The 20,067-nt window shown below is 44.7% G+C and overlaps 1 protein-coding gene across 4 annotated transcripts in view; it reads right to left on the bottom strand.

Moving 5' to 3' along the window:
* Nucleotides 1–13,619: 13,619 nt before the first annotated feature.
* Nucleotides 13,620–20,067, bottom strand: part of NFATC1 (nuclear factor of activated T cells 1) — a 109,522-nt gene continuing 103,074 nt past the window's right edge. For all 4 annotated transcript variants that reach the window (XM_064705155.1, XM_064705154.1, XM_064705152.1 and 1 more), the window contains one exon: nt 13,620–15,667. In XM_064705155.1, coding sequence (XP_064561225.1) covers nt 15,665–15,667 — 3 coding nt within the window. In that variant the 3' untranslated portion in view covers nt 13,620–15,664. The remainder of the gene's footprint in view (nt 15,668–20,067) is intronic.

Below are 20,067 nucleotides of genomic sequence, written 5' to 3' on the forward strand. Positions count from 1 at the left end.
TTAGTAGCACTCCAGAAATTACTGTGTGAATTAATACACTATCCAGCTGAAGGGAAAATTACACAACTATTTAAATTGGAATCAGTACCAAGACCCATCTTTGAACTACAACTTTCCCTTGAGGGGCACAGATTTGACTCTGAATTCAAATGTGAGAAAGAAGTTTTATTTTCAAACTGGCACCAAAGCAAAGCAAAGTTTTGACATAGTTTTGGCCATCCACCTCTCATTTGACTTAGAAACCCATCCTCAGGGCAAAGCAAATGCTCAAGCAGAGGTGAAGGTGCCAGCTCTTGTCTTCTCACTGCTACCATTCAGTGTTTCTTTCATGTTTTACCAATCTATTTACCACTGCATCCACTTGTCGTGAAGAGCTGTAAGGCAGAGACAGCCCATTAGCTCCTGCACTCAGAGCAGAGCAGGCTCCAAGAGCTGCACAGCCCTGTCCACCCCACCCACTGGAGCGAGTTACACCTCCTGCCAAAGCTCAGCCTTGAGATGAGCCCGGCTGGCAGCTTCTCATGTGCCCTCTCTGGATGGAGCAAAGGCTCAGATCGTGCCTGAACATTGCACCTGAAGCCAGCACAGCAGGGGCACGGGAACAGAACTCAGGCAACTTTCTGATTTTCTGCCTCTTCTGTGCACGGGCGACCACCAAACTTTAACAAATGGGCACAAACAGCTTTTCCATGGATAAGCACCGCCCTTGTGAAGTCAGCTAGATTGTCTTGACAGCTACACATCTCTGGGAATGAGGAGACCTGCACAGGGAAGTGGAACTTTGATGTGGTGTACTCTGATATTTGGCTTCCAACCCAATTTTTGGATAATACTAAAAAATTTGGGAAGACTCAAAAAACTTGATACTTTGTGACATAAGCCACTTTCTTGCTATTTAGGATTGCACTAGGATTTTCACAACTGTCAGGAATTTGCAGCTGCAGAGCTTCTGTATGCCATCCTTCCAACATCACTTGTGGAGGCCAAAAACTAAACTGATGGACCACTAAATGATATATTTCTATGTTCCTTTCTGCTTTAGTGCTCATCTTGCTATATTACACTGTGTTGACTTTCGTAACACAGCCTCGTCTGCCAGGAGTGGGCTATATTGATACTTAAGATCTTCTGAGCCTTCACCTGCTCTCCCACAATATGATGCCCAAATTTTCCCATTTCCCTTTCCACTCCCATTAGCTCTCTAGGCTCAATTCTGTGCACATGGTGCCATTTCTCTGTCCTGATCACTGTTTGGAAGCTGCCTCCCTAGTAGGTCTCGCTCCTGGACTCTCATCTCTTCCTGTGCAGTCTTCTGGGCTGGTCCCATTCCAATCCGTGGACCAGAAGCTTTTCCAAGACAACTACTCTCTCTTCAGTGCTTATAACGCCCCTGCCCACCAAACCCATCGTCTGTTCAGCGTCACAGAGTAGACTGATATAATTAAGACTGCGGGGTCAGCTATTTTAGGGGAGAACAGAATTGCTGCTGTTCCCAGGGAGAAAAAAAAGGTCCTGGAGAAAGAGGAACGTGGCTTAGTGTTGCTATTTCACAGCTGGCTGAGCGAGAAATTGGCTCTCCTCTTCCCAGCCTCAAAAGTAGGGACGGGAGCCCCAAGGCATGGAGACTGGCTTGCCAGGTCTTTTAAATCAGTGACAGGAGGAGCTCCTTCCCCTCTCTGCCTCCTTCTCCTGTTGGGAAAGCTCCTTGGGGTGGTGCTTGGTCTCCTGCTACTCTTCTCCTGTTGCTGCAGCTGCCCTGGAAGCCCCCAGACATTCCCAGCAGAGTCTGGACGGCTGCTTTGGTGACAACCTGGGCTCAATTTAATGAGAACGTTCACGTTCACTTGCTATGCTGGCTGTCCGCCAGCATATTTTCTTGAGGCACATAAGAGAGAGAAGGGAAATGGTGATCTTTAACAGGTTTTTTTGTGTGTGTGTTTTTTGATTTTTTAATTTTTTTTTTATCCAGCCAAACCTGACTGGAATTTCATGGATGAAAGAAAAGGCACTTCTCTAGCCCAGGGGCTTTGTCCCTGCCAAATTATAAGGGCCTACTGCAAACAATGGAGGTGTTAGAGCTTCTAAAAAAATAAAAATGTTGAAAGAATCTTTTATAACGGAAAATATTAGGCAACCTAAATCTCGGGCCAGCTGGTAGCGGGCAGTATAATATAAACTCTTTGGAGGAGAGCTGTGCAAATAATGGATTTTCAGAATTTCTCGTCTCCCACTCCCTGCTCCAAGTTTGAACTATTTTAGCTATTTTCTCCAGCTGAAATTATTTGCCAAATTCAGCCAGTCACTAAATTCTCCTCAAATTTTTTCTTTTCTCCATTGACAGGTTTCTTGTAAAAACAAACCCATTCTCCCACCTCCGGCTCGGAATTATGGCGTTCACCAGTGACACACTCAGGAAGAAATCTGCCTGTGGTCAGCTCACTCATTTTTTGCTGCATTCTCCTTGGAGCTCACACGTTACAGGAACCAATCTGGCCTGATAGCTGCCTGGCAGCCTGCAGCAGAGTTTTCCAGGAGTCTCCACCAGGCCTGGCGCAGCCAGTGCTGGGCTGGGAGCCTTTGCACAGTGTGGGGCTGGAGGTTCATTGGGCTGTGGTTTGCAGGCTGGGTCTCTGCCGGGCCAGTTCATAATAATGATGTTTCTGATGTCAACTGCAGACCAGATGTTGCCCGTCAGTGCCGTGCTGCTGCAGGGGAGAGGCGACTCAGGAGGTGGGAGGCTCTGAGGAGTCAGTGATCCCATGTGGTTCCTTGTAAACATGCAGGTGTTAGCAGTGGTGTCCTGGCCAAATCCCGTTCTGGCGTTTCACCAGCTCTGGCAGTTTACCTGCTCACAATCACCTCTGTGCTCCTAATGGCAGCAGTTGTTTCTCGCCTCCCTGAGCAGCAGATTTGTGCACTCACAGCTGGCACTGCTACGTGCCGACCCTGCGGCTCCAGGGCACGGCAAAGCCCACATCCTGGCATCCCTCTATCCTTGGAGATAAGCAGCAGCCCCATGCCCAGGGCTGGAAGATAGCTGCCCTGCAGAGCCAGATAGAATTGACAGACACCCGAGGTGAGGCTGCAGCAGGTCTGCCCGTGGTGGTGGGGCACTATAAATGTACTTAAACAAGCTGCCTGAGCTCTAAAATGTGGCTCCAAAGTAATGAAACGTGGTTGTTTGGCAGTGGCAGGCACTGCCTCACTTTCAGAGGCTGCTGATGGTTGTTAGTGCAACACAGCCTGCCCAAAAACTTTTTTCTTTTCTTTTCTTTTCTTTTCTTTTCTTTTCTTTTCTTTTCTTTTCTTTTCTTTTCTTTTCTTTTCTTTTCTTTTCTTTTCTTTTCTTTCTTTTCTTTTCTTTTCTTTTCTTTTCTTTTCTTTTCTTTTCTTTTCTTTTCTTTTCTTTTCTTTTCTTTTCTTTTTCTTCTTCTTTTCTTTCTTTCTTTCTTTCCTCTTCCTTCCTCTCTCTCCTCTCTCTCCTCTCCTCTCCTCTCCTCTCCTCTCCTCTCCTCTCCTCTCCTCTCCTCTCCTCTCCTCTCCTCTCCTCTCCTCTCCTCTCCTCTCCTCTCCTCTCCTCTCCTCTCCTCCTCTCCTTCCTCTCCTCTCCTCTCCTCTCCTCTCCTCTCCTCTCCTCTCCTCTCCTCTCCTCTCCTCCAAATTTGCAAACAGAATATTCAGGTCTGTTTAGGGCTTTAAGTGAATGGTGAGGTGTGAGTGCACATTATTACAGAGCCCATGAATTGCAGGACCAGACAGATAATGCAGGTTCCTAAGTTCAAAAACGCAACACTGGAAAATTTTGCCAAGAAAGAACTGGTGGTGATCAAAAGTGAAGCAGAACTCCTGATGTGAGAATAATCTCTTCCTGTTGTTGGTGGTGTTGCATCTTTGTTGGAGGCTGCCACTCTGCAGGAGCTCAGTTAGCAGGGCCTCTGTTAATGCCTTGTGCTGCACAAACTAAGCTGGGCAAACTCCAGCTTGGGTTGCAGCTCCACAGCCACAGGGATTTCCATCAGGGCAGGCTTGAATCCCGTAATTGCATCGGCAGAGCTAGAAGGCCCCGAGACCACCAGGAGCAAGGCACTGCTCTGAGCCTCAGGGATGCCTGTACAGCCACACGGGAACACAGGAGGGTTAACCCAAAACCTCACATCCAGCAATTTGGCAGGAAACATTCAAAGAACCTTAGACTGGTTTGGGTTGGAAGGGACTTGAAAGATCATCTTGTTCCAACCCCTCTGCCATGGGCAGGGACACCTTGCACTGGATCAGGTTACCCAAAGCCTCATCCAACTTGGCCTAAACATTGTACACAACCAAGGCTAAAATACTATTTTTTCCATTGTCCTAACCACACAGACACTTGGAATGCTGTCAACCTTTGCTTTTAAATCTGGGAACCAGGACATATTCCCTATCTGAAGCTGGGTACAGAACACTCCTTCTGAGGCTTCCTTTTCGCAATTTGAAATCATGACGGAAACTGTACAGAAGAAAGATTGTGTTATAGCTTCAGGCCTTCTAAAATAATTGCTTTGTGGATAAATGGATAAATATTGATAGTCAGCACTGACTTCTATTTTTACACAGCATAACTGTGTAAAGTTATACATATTAAACTCAACAAAAAATGTCTTTCTAAAATAAGGAGCAAACCCAACTTCAAGTAAAAACAAAACAAGTTATTTTGGGGCTTCTATTTTTTTTGTTTTTCATTTTTTTATCATTACTCTATCTGTGAGTAAAATCCCAACATGGATTTCTTCGGGAATCTTTGAGGCTGTGTAAATACATATTGTTGCTAGGTTGTGAAGCATCCCAGCTCTGTGAGACACAAGCTGCCCACATTAGCAGAGTAGGAGTAAAACTGTCAAAGGCCACAGGATCTGACTGACCTGGGTTTCTGTCACAGCAGCCCAGAGACAGCAGCAGCAGCAGGTAATGGCCCAATTCCTTTGGCAGGAGATGCATCCCTCAAGGAGGTGCATCCATCTGTGGCACGGACGCCTGCTTTGGGTCTAGGAACATCAATGCTGGTCTAGGAACTTATAGTACTTTAAGACTAGAAACAGCAGCATTTATACTAACACTTTTGCTCAAATTTATCCAAACACGATCATCGCTCCTGCGCTGAGATTTTATCTTCACCCTGTTCAGTCCCCTCCAGGCTGCAGCCTGGGACGTTGCAATGAGAGAAGGACGGGATTTGGCCTCACCATTTTGGGGCATATGGGCAGCAGAGAGTCTTCCTCAGCCAAGTATGAGCCTGTGCAGTGAGGTGTCCCTGACTCAGTGCCTGCTGAGTGACTCACTGGTCACTCATCTCTTGCCTCCCTGGCAGCCTGTGCTAAAGCCTTTCACCAGATGCTTCTGGTTTACCCCCTTGCACACATCCCTCAGTGCTTTGCACCACCCAAAATGAGACCCCCTGCAAGACCTGGTGTGCAGACAGCATTTTCCTCTCTCCAAACTTGCCTGTCTAGGACTGCAATCAGCAGAAGGCAGAAACAGGAAATTATGGGATGGCTGTGGCTGTGCTCCATGCACCATGCAGCTAAATCCCTGACCTGCTGAAGAAAGAGAAGCAGATTGGAGGCTGGTGGGAGCAGGCACGACCCCAAAGGCACAAGTTCAGCCAGACGTCCCCAGTCAGGACGGGTGGCTGATGGGGCTTGCACTGCTGATAATCAGCACCTCTGGGTCCAAGAATGCGGCCAGACAGAGCCTGGAAATCAGCTGGGATGAAAGTGATGCAACTTCACCTTCTCTGAAATCAGCTGGGATGAAAGTCTCCTTTAAAGAGTCAGGACAGGGCTGAGGCACATGAGTTTTCCCTTCTACAAGGCGGCCAAAGGGCAAAGTGTGTAGCAGTGTGTAGCACAGCTGATGCACTGACCCTTTTTTGGACTGCAATAAAGCTAATTGTCTTCTATTCCCTTCACCCTTTCTCTGTTTTTTGCACAACATAACTTTGATCATAAAGCTCTGGAGAAGCAGGATTTTGAGCCCAACTCTGACCTCACTTATTCTGGCATCACTCAGGAATAACTACAGTCCTACTTGTGGAAGATCAACATCAGTCCAGCTCCTTTTAACTGGACAAAATTACTGGTCCACAGAAAGAAGAAAATAATCAAAGATGTGAAAAATAGAGCCAGCTGAAGAAGGATACTGTGTTTTCCTCTTCTAAGTTCAAAAATTTTTTTGCTAGCTCTTTATATAATGCAAAATTTTATAGAAGAAACCAAAAATTGGAAAATTCCCATCAGCTGAAACAACTCCTGATATTGTCTCCAGTGGCAACTTGTATTATAAGATAGAATATGGCACTGCTGGGATATGTGGTTTCACTTATTTCAGAGCACTGACTGAACCCATTGGCCAAAGTCAAGTGGATATTCAGAAAACAGAGCTGAGGAAACACTGCTCTTTTCCCACCCTCCTGTGTAAGGTCCATGCTGAGGAAGAGCATCCAGCAGGCAAAACTTGTGTAAGCAAGCCTTACTGACCTTACCATGCCTGTCAACTACAAAGCAACCAGGAGCTGAAAAAGGTCTCCAGGGATCAGTGAGTGTCTTGCTGTTGTTGGGGAAGATGAAACAGGAATGCCTTATAAATATGGTTGTCTGGCAAAAGATTTTGAGAATATGGAAACTGTAAGTGAGATTGAAATGAAAGCAATCTTTGAGATCCCTTAGTTACTGAACAACGGGAAAACAATGGTGTGGTCAGATGAAGTTAATCCTCTCTTGAAGAAACAATACCCTCTGCAAGCAGACAGGTCCAAGGGTCAGAGCAGACCCTGTTAGCTTGGCAGAAGGGGTCCAAAGTAGAGTTTTCAGGGTTTAAAACGTAACACAGTATGGTAATGTAATGATTCTTATAGGCTGTATGGAAGTGCTATAGGATTTGTATCTTGTACTAGATTGGTTAGTGAGAATTAGAATATTCAAAACAGAAGAAGATTTATTGCATTGTAATGAGAACCTTGCCCTTTTATCCTCTCTTTTACTCTCTCATCCTCTTTATCACGCTCTTGCCTCCTCTCTCTGTACCACTCTCTTTCCTTCTCTCGGGCCTGCTCCGAGCTGTGCCTGGCAGCTCCCAGCAGGGCCCTGCACCCAGGCCCTTTGCAATACACCCCAGGTTCCACGACCTGGCTTCACTCATCTCTGTCCATCCTGACTGTCCTGCCCCCTGACACTCCTACATGCTGTGAGTGCCATCCCTGCAGGCCCGGTTTCAATGCCAGCAGCACCTGAGAACCCCCGGGGCTCAAACCCCCTGTGCTCTGCGAGGCTGCCCTGCATCCAGGGGCAGCCGGATGCTCAGGAGCTCACTGGGATGCAGGCACAGCACGCCACGTGCTGACAGCACAGCCAGCGAGCAGGGGAAGCTTAGCTGTGGGGCCTTGCCAAAGGGCGTCCGCCTGCCAAGCTCCAGGCAGCCGCGCCGGGAGAAGATGGGAGGAGAGAGGAACCCCAGGCACTGACTGGCTTTATCTTCCAGCTGACAAACGGTCCAGATTAACTGCATGTGTGACCACAGAGGCTTAAACTCATTCCTCATCATGGTTATGAAGCATGGCCGTGAAGCACAAAAAATGCAAGAAACAGAGGTATTTAGAGCCTTCACATAGCACGGTGCTGCGTTGTGTGACTCACTGGGTTTAGCAAATGAGAGGTTTTTATGTGTAGTCAGCCCTCTTGAGCATGGAAAAAGCCCAGGAAGGCTAAAATCTTGATTTCTTGAATCAAAAGATCCCAAAGGACTTTGACCAAGTACCATGCCAGCTGCTGGGTCCACACCAGTTCTGAAAAAGCTCAGTAGCATCCAGCTGTGTGTTTGAGCGGGCCAGTGGCAGAAGAGGTCCCCAGCACTAGGATGCAAGCACAGGTACCCTCTTCTCTTCTGAAAACTGCCCTCAGACTGGGGAGGGCTGACTGAAGCAGCTGTGATAGTCTGGATAAAGCACCAGCTTTATGTAAAGCACAAACCCCAGGGCCAGGCTGCCTCAGTGTCTTTCCATTCAAGCTGAGCAGCTCAGACACATTAAACTGAGACACATCTGCCTCGAAAGAAATGGCCTTTCTGTGTTTCCCATCAGCCAGCATGGCTGGCTGGCCGGTGGAAGTGACACCCTGCAGAACCATGCTGCAATCTGCATGGGGAGTGAAATGCGTCAGCAGCCACGCGTGCAGCCTCCGTTATCCCACACTTCTCAATCCAGCTGTGAGGAAAGGAAATGGAGGGTTTGGGGTCAACCACTGGAGCAGTAGGTAGCAGCGATGAGTGATGTGCTGTTCCTGGGCTTGACCACTGCTTTAGAGCTCAGACTGTGCACTTGAGTCACCAAAAATGCACATCCTTCAGCCACAAAAATGTTTTAAGCAGCTCAGCAGCTCCTTAAACGGTGTGTTATATAAGAAGTTATTTAACATTATTTGTCAATCAATAACTCCTTAGAGCTGTAAAGCTCATACAGATCTCGTGCAACATAACCACAAATATAACAATAATTTCCCATTATTATTTTTAGCACCAAGTTTTATTTCTTCAATTACTGTTTGGTACACACACATATTTTAGAAAGGGTGGGGTAGAGTAAACATTTTTTGCTGGATCTAAGCCTTTACGATGCTCTTTACTACAGGACAACCGGCTTCACAGACACATCTTGCTAATGCAGTGGTCCTGGCCCTCTTGGTCACTGGCAGCAATACCAGGGGGTTGGTCTGCTAAAGGCAGTATCCCCCTCTGCAAGCTGCTAGAGATGCCCTGGCACCCACAAACATTGCCAAAGGTCTCTGGTGCCTGCCAGCTTACATTGAAGAAAGAGGAGTGCTGCTATTGAATCATAGAATCATGGAATGGTTTTGTCTTGAAAGGGACCTTAAAGCCCATCTAGTCACAACCTCCACTAGCCCAGGTTGCTCAGCGCCCCATCCCACCTGGCCTTGAACACTTCCCTGCATGGGACATCCACAGCTTCTCTGGGCAGCCTATGCCAGCGCCTCACCAGGCTCACAGCAAAGAACTTCCTCCTAATAACAGGGAGGTTCAAGCAATCACCTGCCTTGAGGGTGGCCCTGGGACGGGCCAGGTGCTTTGCTGCTGAGCTTCAGAGGGCATGGAGTGCTCGAGAGGAGCAGCTCTAAAAGTGTTGTCTCATCCCTCCACCACACCCCCTCACATTATATGGATTAAACCCTGAAATTACTGACTTTCTAATTGGTGAGTGAGAGTTTTGTGATCTCACTTGCCTCTGTTGAAACTGGCTTTATGAAGTGTCAGTGGCAATGTGCACTGCAGGAAAAGCCCAACCAGAAACTCCTACATGGGTCTGAGTGTTTGTGTAGATGCTTAGTTTACATTTGTGTGGCTGGAGTCACCAGTCATGGGAGGGGTTGCACCAGAGCAGACCTGAAAAAACCCAGTGCTACCTTCTCCCAGGGGCACTTCCCTGATGAAAGAACTGTGCTCTTGAAGGCAAGGAGGGACAGGGAAAGAGTGCTGGGGTTCCCCCATCCACACCTCCTCTGCCCAGATCACACTGCTCGGTTGGAAAGTTAAAGAAAATAGATGAGTTTTCATACACCTACCTCTGCAGACTCATCCTGCAAGTTCGGCAGTTTGTTCGCCCTCCTTCCCACGCATCGCCTCTGCCGCTCAGCCTTGGCCCTGGAGCCCCTTCTCCCATGCCCCGCTGCTGCTGGGCGGGGCAGCCGCCATCGCCCCCCTTTAATGGCTCTGACCAGCCCGGTGTCCCTGGGGCACGTCCCAGGGGCGCACTGGCACCGCGTTTGTTTCTGCAGGTGCGCAGAGCTGTGGCTGCCGCCGGCCCACGCCGAGCCCCACGGGCTGTGCTGCGGTGGGTCTCCCCTCCCAGCCTGGCCGGCGGCGCTGGGCGGGAAAGCTGCGGCTCCGCTGCCTTCTCCAAAGCTTGCTGCTGCAGCCATCACCGTGTGCCGGCGGGGCACGGGGGCTCAGCACCAGAGGAGCTGCTCTCCGTGTGTGGGGTGGGGAAAAGCATAAGAGTAACTTATTATATCCACCAAAAGGTATGGGCTTAATTTAGTGTCGTCATCTGACCAGGGCTGATTTGTTTTGTAAAATAAAATGTACGAGAAACCTGTGGTTAAAAAAAAAAAAAGAAAAAAAAAAGATTGCCATGAGGATGAGAGCTGGATCAGCTTGGCCCAGGCAGGAGCCCTGGAAAGGGTCCAGAGAGGCAGGAAAGATCCATGAGGAGTTTCCTGCAGAGAAACTGTTCAAGAAATTGGGCAGAGGCAGTGTACATGTGACGCCTGTGCGGCTCTGCTTGGGTGGAAGGGGAGCTGTTGTCTGGGAAAGCAGCCCATCCCAGAGATTTGGAGGGGAGAGAGTGGGAAAGAAGGTGCAGTCTGGATCAACCAGATCCAAAATAATATGTGGTTTGTATTTAAGAAGTAGAAAATGAAATAAAAAAGGACCCCAAAAAAGTAAGTAGAGCAAATGATTTCATGTTGGAGGAAATGTAATTTTTCCTATTAAAAACCAAAACAAACCAGACCAGAAAACTCCCAGATTTTACAGTTAAAAGAATGTCCCTTGCCTGGATGGGAACACCATCACACCAAGTTTTGGGACCCCACAGCATGTGTGCTCTTGGAGGTTTTGCAGCTCTGACAGCAGCACCCACTGCCAGTGCTTCCTTTGTTACTCTGGACCCAAAAGCTCTCCAGCAGCAGCACTGGAAACAGGATGGATACAGGAGCTGAGTGGGTACAGGAGCTGAAACTAATTCAGAAGAGATGCTGAAAACTGATGCTGATGGCATCTTTGGAAACTCTTTCACCAAGCTGAAAAAAAAGGAATTTCCTAAAATGACTGAAAATGAATTTGCCGCATCTGCAAAGAGTGGCTTGTGGGTTATCTGTCCCTGAAAATAGCTAAGGAAGCACTACAGTCAGCAACTTTTCAGTTTAAATGACAGCTGCTAATGTGCCCATGGGTGATGGCAAGTTCCAGGTACACTACCAGTTGTCTTAAATCCTGAAAACACAACCGTTTGAACTGTTAAAGCTCTACAAGTCTGCACAGTACAAAAAGACGGTCTCCTAGGCCAAAAAAAAGCTAGTTTTGGATTCAAGGATGACCTGAATTAAAGCCAACAGTTTGAGAATCTGTAATTGATCTGCTCAGAACAAATTATATGGCTACTTGAAGAGATTCCAAATATTTTTATTTTTTTAGAAAGAAGTGCAAAGAAGAAAAATATTAACTTGTTGAGAAAGAGGAAATTGTATGGGCAAACTAAAACAGGCAAGAGTTTGACCTCCATATTGTGCAAGTGTGTGCAAAGGTGGAGAACAGAGTGGATGAACAGTTTGATTGTTCATCAAACTAAATTGTTCATCAAACAATTTAGTTTGATGAACAATCTAATCAGTGCTTATGACATAAAATTAGACTCTATTTTGAAAAAGAGCTACAGAAACTAACAAGATTTTATGCCATTGACCTTAACACTCCTTTGTAATGTACTTGATGAGGGGGATTTTGTTTTATTTTTACTGAGACAAATTCAATTGATTTACGGTGATGAACGCAATAAAATTATACACATGCTGAAGGAAAGCTTAGCTTCAAGGCAGTACAACTCTGTCCAAGAAACTTAACTCCTCGAAATTTGCCATTTTCAGCTGGAAAGGAAAATCTCAAAGGCATGACTCCAGCAAGGCTATTTAGTCAAACAGTACCAGATGGATGTGTGGGATTTACCTTCTGCTTTGGTTATGAATGAAAGTAGTCAGTTCGGAGTTTGCTGAAGGCTATTTTTGCCTGGAGAAGTCTGGTCAAGATAAGGTTAATGTAGCTGTGCTTGGGTCTGTTGTGCTTTGAGTGAAGGATATGTGGAAAAGGGAGGGAAAGAAAGCTCACAGGAAGCCAGGTAATACAATGACTAAAGTACATTGCTTGAGTGAATTCAGTTTGTGACATTTTGTATCCCAGCATGGTCTCCAGGAGAATTTGTGACTGAATTTTCAGTATTTTCCTTTTCCCAGGAACCTCACCAACAATACAGCTCATGCTATCCATGAGGCATAAATATCTCTGTTTCCACCCTCCAGACTGGGAAGCAGAGAAAGAGTTCTTTGACTGATCCCTGAAGAGCTAGGCCCTATCTGGGTTTTGATGGGCTTGGAGCATCTGCCTCTCTTTAAATGGCCAGGGCTTGGGTACTAGCCCCATGGAAGCCAGGTGTGATGGACTAAGCAGGGACTGACACATCATACTTACAGGAAGAGAAACCCAAGGCAGAGAAAGATATTTCAACAAAGACTTCAATGCATATTTGTGTCTCCTTCTCCTCGAGGAATTTTTGAATGGTTTTTTAAGTGCTTATGTAGGAACAGACTACTGTGGTAGGCATCATGTATAATTTAAAACTTGCCTTTGGTCCTGAAAAATTGAAGCAGCTGCAGTTTTCTCAGCATTTCATGGCCCATCAGGTGTCAGATGCTGGTACACACAGAGGCACCACCTGATGAGCTGATAGAAGCCCAGAGCTGTGTTCAGCCCAGCTTTGACTAAGCTGACACCCTGGGGCAGAGCAGTGAGGAGGTTCAGGGCTAGGACACATCTTACAGAGCAGATCCATCGATCACACCATAGGCAGCTGGTGGCCAGAGATCCCCCCGTGCCAGCCCATGGACAGCCCTTCTCTCTCAGGGCTACCAAAGCCCTCAGCCTAACAAAAATGTCTCTTCTATCTACTGCACTGAAGGCCACAGATCCTAAGCCTACCCTTAGCAACCCTAAGGTGTTTCAGAAATGGTTCCAGGGAGGACAAAAGAAACTGTTGTCCAAGCAGTGCACACAGATGCCAAGTACTTTGTTGCGTGATCAATAAGGTAGCTTGTTTCACCACTTCAAACTCAGCCAAAGGGCTCTTTTGAATAGTCAGAATCATCCATGGCAAAGGTATTTTTGAATGCACCTATTTTTGAATGTACCTACGCTCCAAGTTCAGAGTGTTGTGGCTTTTTGGTTTTGCTTTGTTTTCAAAAAGGTTGATGAAAATGATTTTCCTAAACTGACAGCAACAACCGTAACACGTGTACAGAAACAAGATAGCAGTCTCATACAGGAAATATTTCTGCTTTCGTTTTTATTTTATGAATACATATACAACAGATGCATAATCTTCCATTATCCAGGCTTAAAAGTAACAGGTTGGGGTGGTTTTTTTCCCCCCAAAATAGCTTAAAGAGGAAAATAAAAATCAGAATGAAGGAGCTGCAACATAACCAAACCATACATTCGAAAACTTTGCTAAAATTACTGCTGAAAAGTGCCTCTGTGTGTATGTGTGCATTGTCCTGCACGGTTAAAGCCTCACTCAAGATATTTAGTATATAAATTAAAAAAATGCTTTGGCATAATCAGAGATTCCTCCATGCACAGTTTATTGACATTTTCTGAAATAATGAGAGAATAAAATCTGAGGACTATATAATATATAATTTCCTCTTCTTGGGAGCCATGTCTTTAAATGCAGTGGGGAAATGGAGAGGAGTCTGTTGACAAGAGACTTTAACAAGAGACATAATAAGATGGTTATATTAGCAGGATGCAAGAAGCTTCATATAGAAGAGATGGAGAGATATATGTATATAATTTAAAAATGTTATTTTATATGAGAAAATAAGATTTTTCAAGATAACATAAAATGAACCACTCTAAGACTAGCTTCCAGCAAAACATTTTGCTTTATTAATTCTATTTTCTAGCTACAAGTCAAGCTGACATTTGTCGAGCTTTTTAACTTTTCATATGGCAGTCTATAAGAAACGTTTCATGCAATGTCTACAAGGCTAAATACAGGGTAAATAATTGGGATTAAACAGGTGAGGAATAACAGACTATTTAAGGACCAGTAACAGCATATTATGTACATAGAGCCATATTATATTCTCATGTCTTCACAGTAATGTGCAAATGTGACAAATATGGCTTTCATTTTTTTCCTTAAGAAAGTAAGACATAATTATACAGAAGAATGTTTTAAAACACTTAGTTAGATTTCACCTTTTTGTGAAACCTGTTCAGTCTTCATTGCATCGGGGTTAAGGAGCCACCCCAGTTCGGGGGTGTAGTTCGGATGTGTTTCCAGGAGGGGGCACAGATTCCTAAGGCACAATATTAATGTTAAACATTTTTAATTTAGTCATGCTATTTTATTTTAGTTTTGTTTTTATTTTTTAATTTTTTTTTGGTTATGTGAAGTAATAGGTCATTGCTAGTTATATAATAAGCTGTTGATTGTAAAAAATACAATGTTGAAGGCTACACTACATGCCTACCTGTGAGTCCAGGAACGTTAGCTAATCTGAAAACACACTATACAGCGCCGCATGTGAAACCAAGGTGGGTTTTTGGTAACATCCTTTTCCATACACGTAGCACAGAGTTATAAGGCTTCTGCGGAATAATAATATTATAACAACAAATATTTTACACTCTTCCATAATGGTATTTACAGTTACTATAACTCATATACTGACATTTGGTAAATAACATGTATCTTATATGCATCCTTCTTGCCTATCTAAAGTGCTTGCTTAAATGCATGAGGAAAGAAAATGCATACCTGCTTTAGGTGCAACAAACCCTCAAAAGAAGTAGCTGAAATATTTGCTGTGGATTTGAAATGCATTCTCAGAAATTGAAATTATTGCTAAATTCAGTGCCCTTACTAGGCAATCATCTATATTATTTGTCATATATAAATATATGCATATATACTAGTATGTATGTACATGCATACACATTCATCTATCGTGTAAAAGATAGATTTCAATTTTTTGTCCATCAACCTTTTTTATTTTGTGCTATTCAACTCACTTGTGCTATGACAGAAGCTGGATCAAAATCAGAATCTTACCATGCTACTACTACCAACCCTATGATTCATTAGCACGTAATGAAGGCGATATGCAAAAAGAAAGCTGAGATGATGATGAATCAGGAGGCTTTTGAAATGCACTGAGAATAAGGCAATAGGCTGTACATTACAGCAGAGGAAAAGCTGAAGAAATTCTGGAATTCATAAACGTGTCTTACTGGAGTTGGGATTGCTCTCCCTACTCTGCTGCAGAGTCCTATGCTTTTTTCCAGTATCATTTTCCAGAATTCAAGCTCTAGAGTTTCTGCACCTACCAACACTTTTAATGGTAGGAAATTCAAAGCTTATTAAAAATGCCCTGATGCCACAACCTGGTAAAATAAGGCACTTCCAGGGCTGTATTCCAGGGGTGCCATGCCAAAAGGATCAGCAACAGGAAGAAGCACTCAGATTTTGCTGAATTTCCGAGTTTTGTCCCATGAAATGCGCCATCTTGGAGCATACTCCTTCTTTTCTCTTTTGAGATGATTTTCTGTTTCATCAGTTGAAGTTGAGGAGCTACTTCTCTGTAAGCAAGAGGTAAATCTTCAGTTCCTGACATTCATTAAGGTGGAAGATCAGAGTGGTACCAGGCAACGTCTTCAGTTCATTCGGTTTCTCCTAACTTGAGGTGATGTGCCAGCCAAGTCAAAAGTGTGGATTTCATACCAGCCCACACTGAAAGCTATGAGTGGACATTGGTACTGGAAAGGTCATTCCTTATAATTTCATTTACTGCAAAGAAAGAAGACAAGAAAAGGAATCAATTAGTATCCTGCTGCTGCAGGCAGTTGTCCTCAGTGCACAAACCCCCTGAACTCGCACTCATTCCTTGAGAGCTCCAGTACAACTCTGAACAGTAAGTGCGATATCACCAGGTAGCTTGTACAGGCTGATCACAGTGCAAACCCAGCAGGATTAACCAAGGTTATTAACATGCTAAATACTGTGTAAAACCAGGCATCACAAAACCAGCAGCATCCTGGATCTTTGATTGCATCAAACATACTTAACATTTCAAATTGGTTACAGATAAAACATTTCATTTCCTCTAGAACTGCCTCAGAAATGCAAAGCCAGGAGGACCACAGGAGATCCTAGAATAATCTACTCCTTCCACAAAAAGAGCTGCTTGGAAAGTATGTTAGCCATGGTAGGTACTGGTGGCAGAAGGCTGCCAGTCTCTGAACCTGGATATGTGCAGCTGCAATGCCTAGATAGAATAAAACTTCACATGCTGATTTTTTCCACTGTGGGTTGATATTAAGAAAAAAAAAAAAAAAGAGAGGAAGCTGCTGCATGCTTGCCCATTCCCTAGAGCTGGTAACATGTTTAAATATATACCCTCCCATAGTGGTGATCAATGCATGTGGACATGCACTCTTTACTTCTATCCACGCAAACAAATGAGAGGGACAAACAAGTTAAAAAAACTCCAGGCAAGAGTCAGAGGAGAGAATAAACAAGGTCTGCTATCTCAGCATCAGCCAGCCAGACTGCATCTCCACTGATAAAGAATTGTTTTCTTTATTCACAAGTCTTCTTTCTTTCTTTTCCCCCTCCCCTGAAGATCATCAAGCAATACAGTTTCCCACACTCCAATTATGTCCATGTGATTTTTGGCAGATGGACAGGAAATGACTGAACCTGGCAAAGGTCATCGACACAACATCCCTTTTATTTCCACTCCACCTCCCTACAGCAACTGCCACCACCTGATTTACATGGAGATAGACAAAATGCCATCAAGAGGACTATCACTGCTTCTGAGCTTCTCTAACATGCCAGGACTGGGAAACAAGTGCCCACGTCATGGAAGCACCACGGAAAAGCCTGCATTTTCCTTTCCTTGTGGGCTGCTCTTCACAGTAATCCACATAACTTCGTGTGTTTACTGGAAAAGACCAAGCCTGTGTAAAACCAGCTTCCTGAAGCAATTAGTTGGGGGTTTGGTGTTGGTTTTTATGGCTTCTTTTTTTTTTTTTTTTTTCCTGCAGACCTATTGCCCACTTAGTAATTGCAGCACATGAATCAGTCAGGATTTGTGTCACAGGTCCTGGCCATCAAAACCAATTCTACCAATGGATACACACGCCATACTTCAGAGAGGAAATATCAGTTGCATTTGTAACTGTCTATTTACAGCAGCAAACTAAGAACTATGGAAATGAGCTGTGAAAAGACAAAGCAGGTCTTCCCCTTGAGAGTGCTGTGGAGTTCATCTTTAATATTACCAAAGAGCAGAAACAAATTCAAGTGGCAAGCCCTGCACTAAGGCAAAGGCTGCTCTGCAGGCATCCAACCCCAGCCAGAAGTGCAGCCCCATTTACACATGGCCAGACTCCAGAGAGCTTTAGGGACTGAGTCTCTGCCTTGAATGCAAACAGCATTCAACTTCTGTGGAATTCTGCCATGATGCTTTTGAAAAGATCGCTTCTGTGATAAACTTCTCAAGGCACTCTCAGGTCTGCAGCAAAACCACACAGCAATACTTTTGTATTTTATGTGACAGTGAAAACAAATCCTCCTACCGGCCAGGCAGCATCATAGTTTTGCTAACTTTCTCTCAAAGCTTCTGTTAAATCAAATAAAATTAAGACACTAGTCAGGGCTATCCTCACTCTTTGTACAGTTACTTACTGCTTAGAAACATTAAATAATGAATATTCACAGTGCTTCTGTAAAGTGTGAACATAAACATCACTGGCATTTCATTGGGACAGGGAGGTGGAAATGTGAAGGGCCTCCCCATCTCAGTCAGGATTAGCACCAAGGCATCTCAAATCTCTTTGACAAATGCTGTAGCACTTGCTGAGTTACTCTTGCTTCTTTCAGTAAAACTTTCAAAAGCAACAGCCTCAGCCTGCCAGCTCATGCTTTCCCCCATTAGAGCATGTAGCAAAGATATTTTGGAAGCAACTTGATGACATGAGCCGAAGGTCCAACTCCAAAACCAGCTTAGACTCTCAAGAGGCTGCCCCTTCCAGTCCCTCCAGGTCCCTTCAGCTGATCCTCTGTCACTTGAGCACTGCAGGACATGTCTTACTCCAGATATGACACAACTTTTCCTTTCAGCTGGGAGCCCACCTGCCTTGGCTCAGGCCATGAGACCACAGTGCTCCTTGAGTCACACTCTCTCCATCTCTCAGCACCCAAATCAATTTGTCCTCAGCTGAAATCACTCATATTCTCTTACTGACTCACAACAGTTTATTGCTTGTTTTTATTTTATATTACTTTCTTAAGAGAGGTGGACTTCTGCTACCTTGATGAGTAAGCCTGGTGTCCTCATGCAACAACATCTGGCCGCTGTTCAACAACAGTCACTAGACTGTCACCACAGACTTGGGAGACAGACTTGGGAACCTCAACCCAAATGCATCCATTGCCACCAGATCACAATCATAGAGGGCCAAGACCACCAAGAGGACACTCAACATCTCTCTCCTCCACAGCTGTCTGTGGACAGCATGGCTCAGATACAGTTCATTTTATTTCACTATTTCACTTGCTGTTTCACTTGCTGTTTGTAAAGACCCACTGCGGTGTCAAAAATGCAAAATATTCCCAACAATGCAGTGGAAAAAACCTGCAGAGAGGGACAAGGGTGCATGCAAAAGGCCCAGGTGGGGGAATACGTGGCAGCACAGCTGACCTTGCAGCAGCAGCCAGCTAGCAGAGATGAAAGGGGAAGTGTGATTTGAGCGGGCTTTCCCTCACTGCCCACCCAGACACCTGAGGCTGCAAGGAAAACCCTCTGGTGGGCAGAAATGGGGGAAAACCAGGAGGCAAGTGCAGGTGAAATGTGCTGGGTTTGCTAGAGGGATGATCCCCGCTACCCTCAACTGCATGGTCCTGCACTCCCATGAGGACTCTCCACATTTTTTATGATTTCTGGAAAATTTACTTCCTTTTAATACTCCAAAACATGTTAACATTTCTGTTGCATGCTAGGAAATATTTTATTTTGCATCAAATGGAGTATCTTGGAACGTTTTTCTTGACCCCAAACAGATTTTTCTTTCGTTTGGCAAGAAAACATCAATATTCTTGTTGTAGGCTGACCCAAGACTGTCCTTCCCAACAGCAAATCAAACCTCTGTTACTGAAATATGGTTCTGCTGAAGTATCCTGTGTGTCCATCCATACCAGTGTTACAACCACCACTACTGTCAGTTCTTTGGGAAGGAGCATAAGAACCAGCACACCTCCAGCTGTCTCTAGTTCATCTTTGCTCTGCTGGAGAACTTTGTGAGCGGTCTCTGCAGGCCCCCAGCCGGGTAATAATTAGCACTGACTCCATGATTGCAGAAGGCTGATCCATTGCTTTATTCTCTATCTCATACTATACTATATTTATTAAGAAGCTCGTAACCCTTACAGACAGTCTGATACAGCTTTGACCTAATTGGTCAATCCATCCAAACACCATCCAGTGTCCAATTAAGAAATCACCCTTTGGTAAACAAATCTCCATAACACATTTCTCATTATTTTCTCTGAGCTTTCTCACAGCCTTCCCCAGGAAAATGCTGGGAAAGTCTGTGCCTGCTGTTCTCTGTGGCCACTGAGCTGCTGCCACAGTGAGCCAGAGGTCTGCGCTCTTGCTTCTAATGGACTTTGATGAACTTTCTTCCATTAAGTTTTCTAGTAACCTTCTGAACCTGTTTTGGCCTTCACAGTTTCTTGTAGCATTGAGTTCCACAGTGTACATATGTGAGAGTGGAAAAAGTTTGGATTTTTTTCCCGTTTCAAATTTGTTTCTTGTAAATTTAATTCATGTTTCAAGTAAATGAGCTGACTGTTCCCTGTTCACTATCTCCTTTGCCATCTATCCCCTTGGTATCCTCAGAGCTCCACTTGGTCCTGTAGGACTACTGCAGAACTTCCCAGAGAGGCAAAATCTGATATGCAGATAAAGTAATTGACACTTTTCTCTTGGCTCTCACATTTGTAACAATATATTTATTATATAATCAAGGAGAATCAGCTGGTTACAGTCTTGAATGCTCAAGTTTTGTTTTACAAACCTGCTACTATTACAGGAGGATTGTGCATGTTCCACAGAACAGCAATATTCAGTGCAAGCAGTATTTTGGCCAGGTTTGAGTTTCATTCCTAAAGCAAACGCTGGT

Source organism: Zonotrichia leucophrys, chromosome 2, assembly GCF_028769735.1.
Source record: "Zonotrichia leucophrys gambelii isolate GWCS_2022_RI chromosome 2, RI_Zleu_2.0, whole genome shotgun sequence".
In the NCBI taxonomy this organism is placed as follows: Eukaryota; Metazoa; Chordata; class Aves; order Passeriformes; family Passerellidae; genus Zonotrichia; species Zonotrichia leucophrys.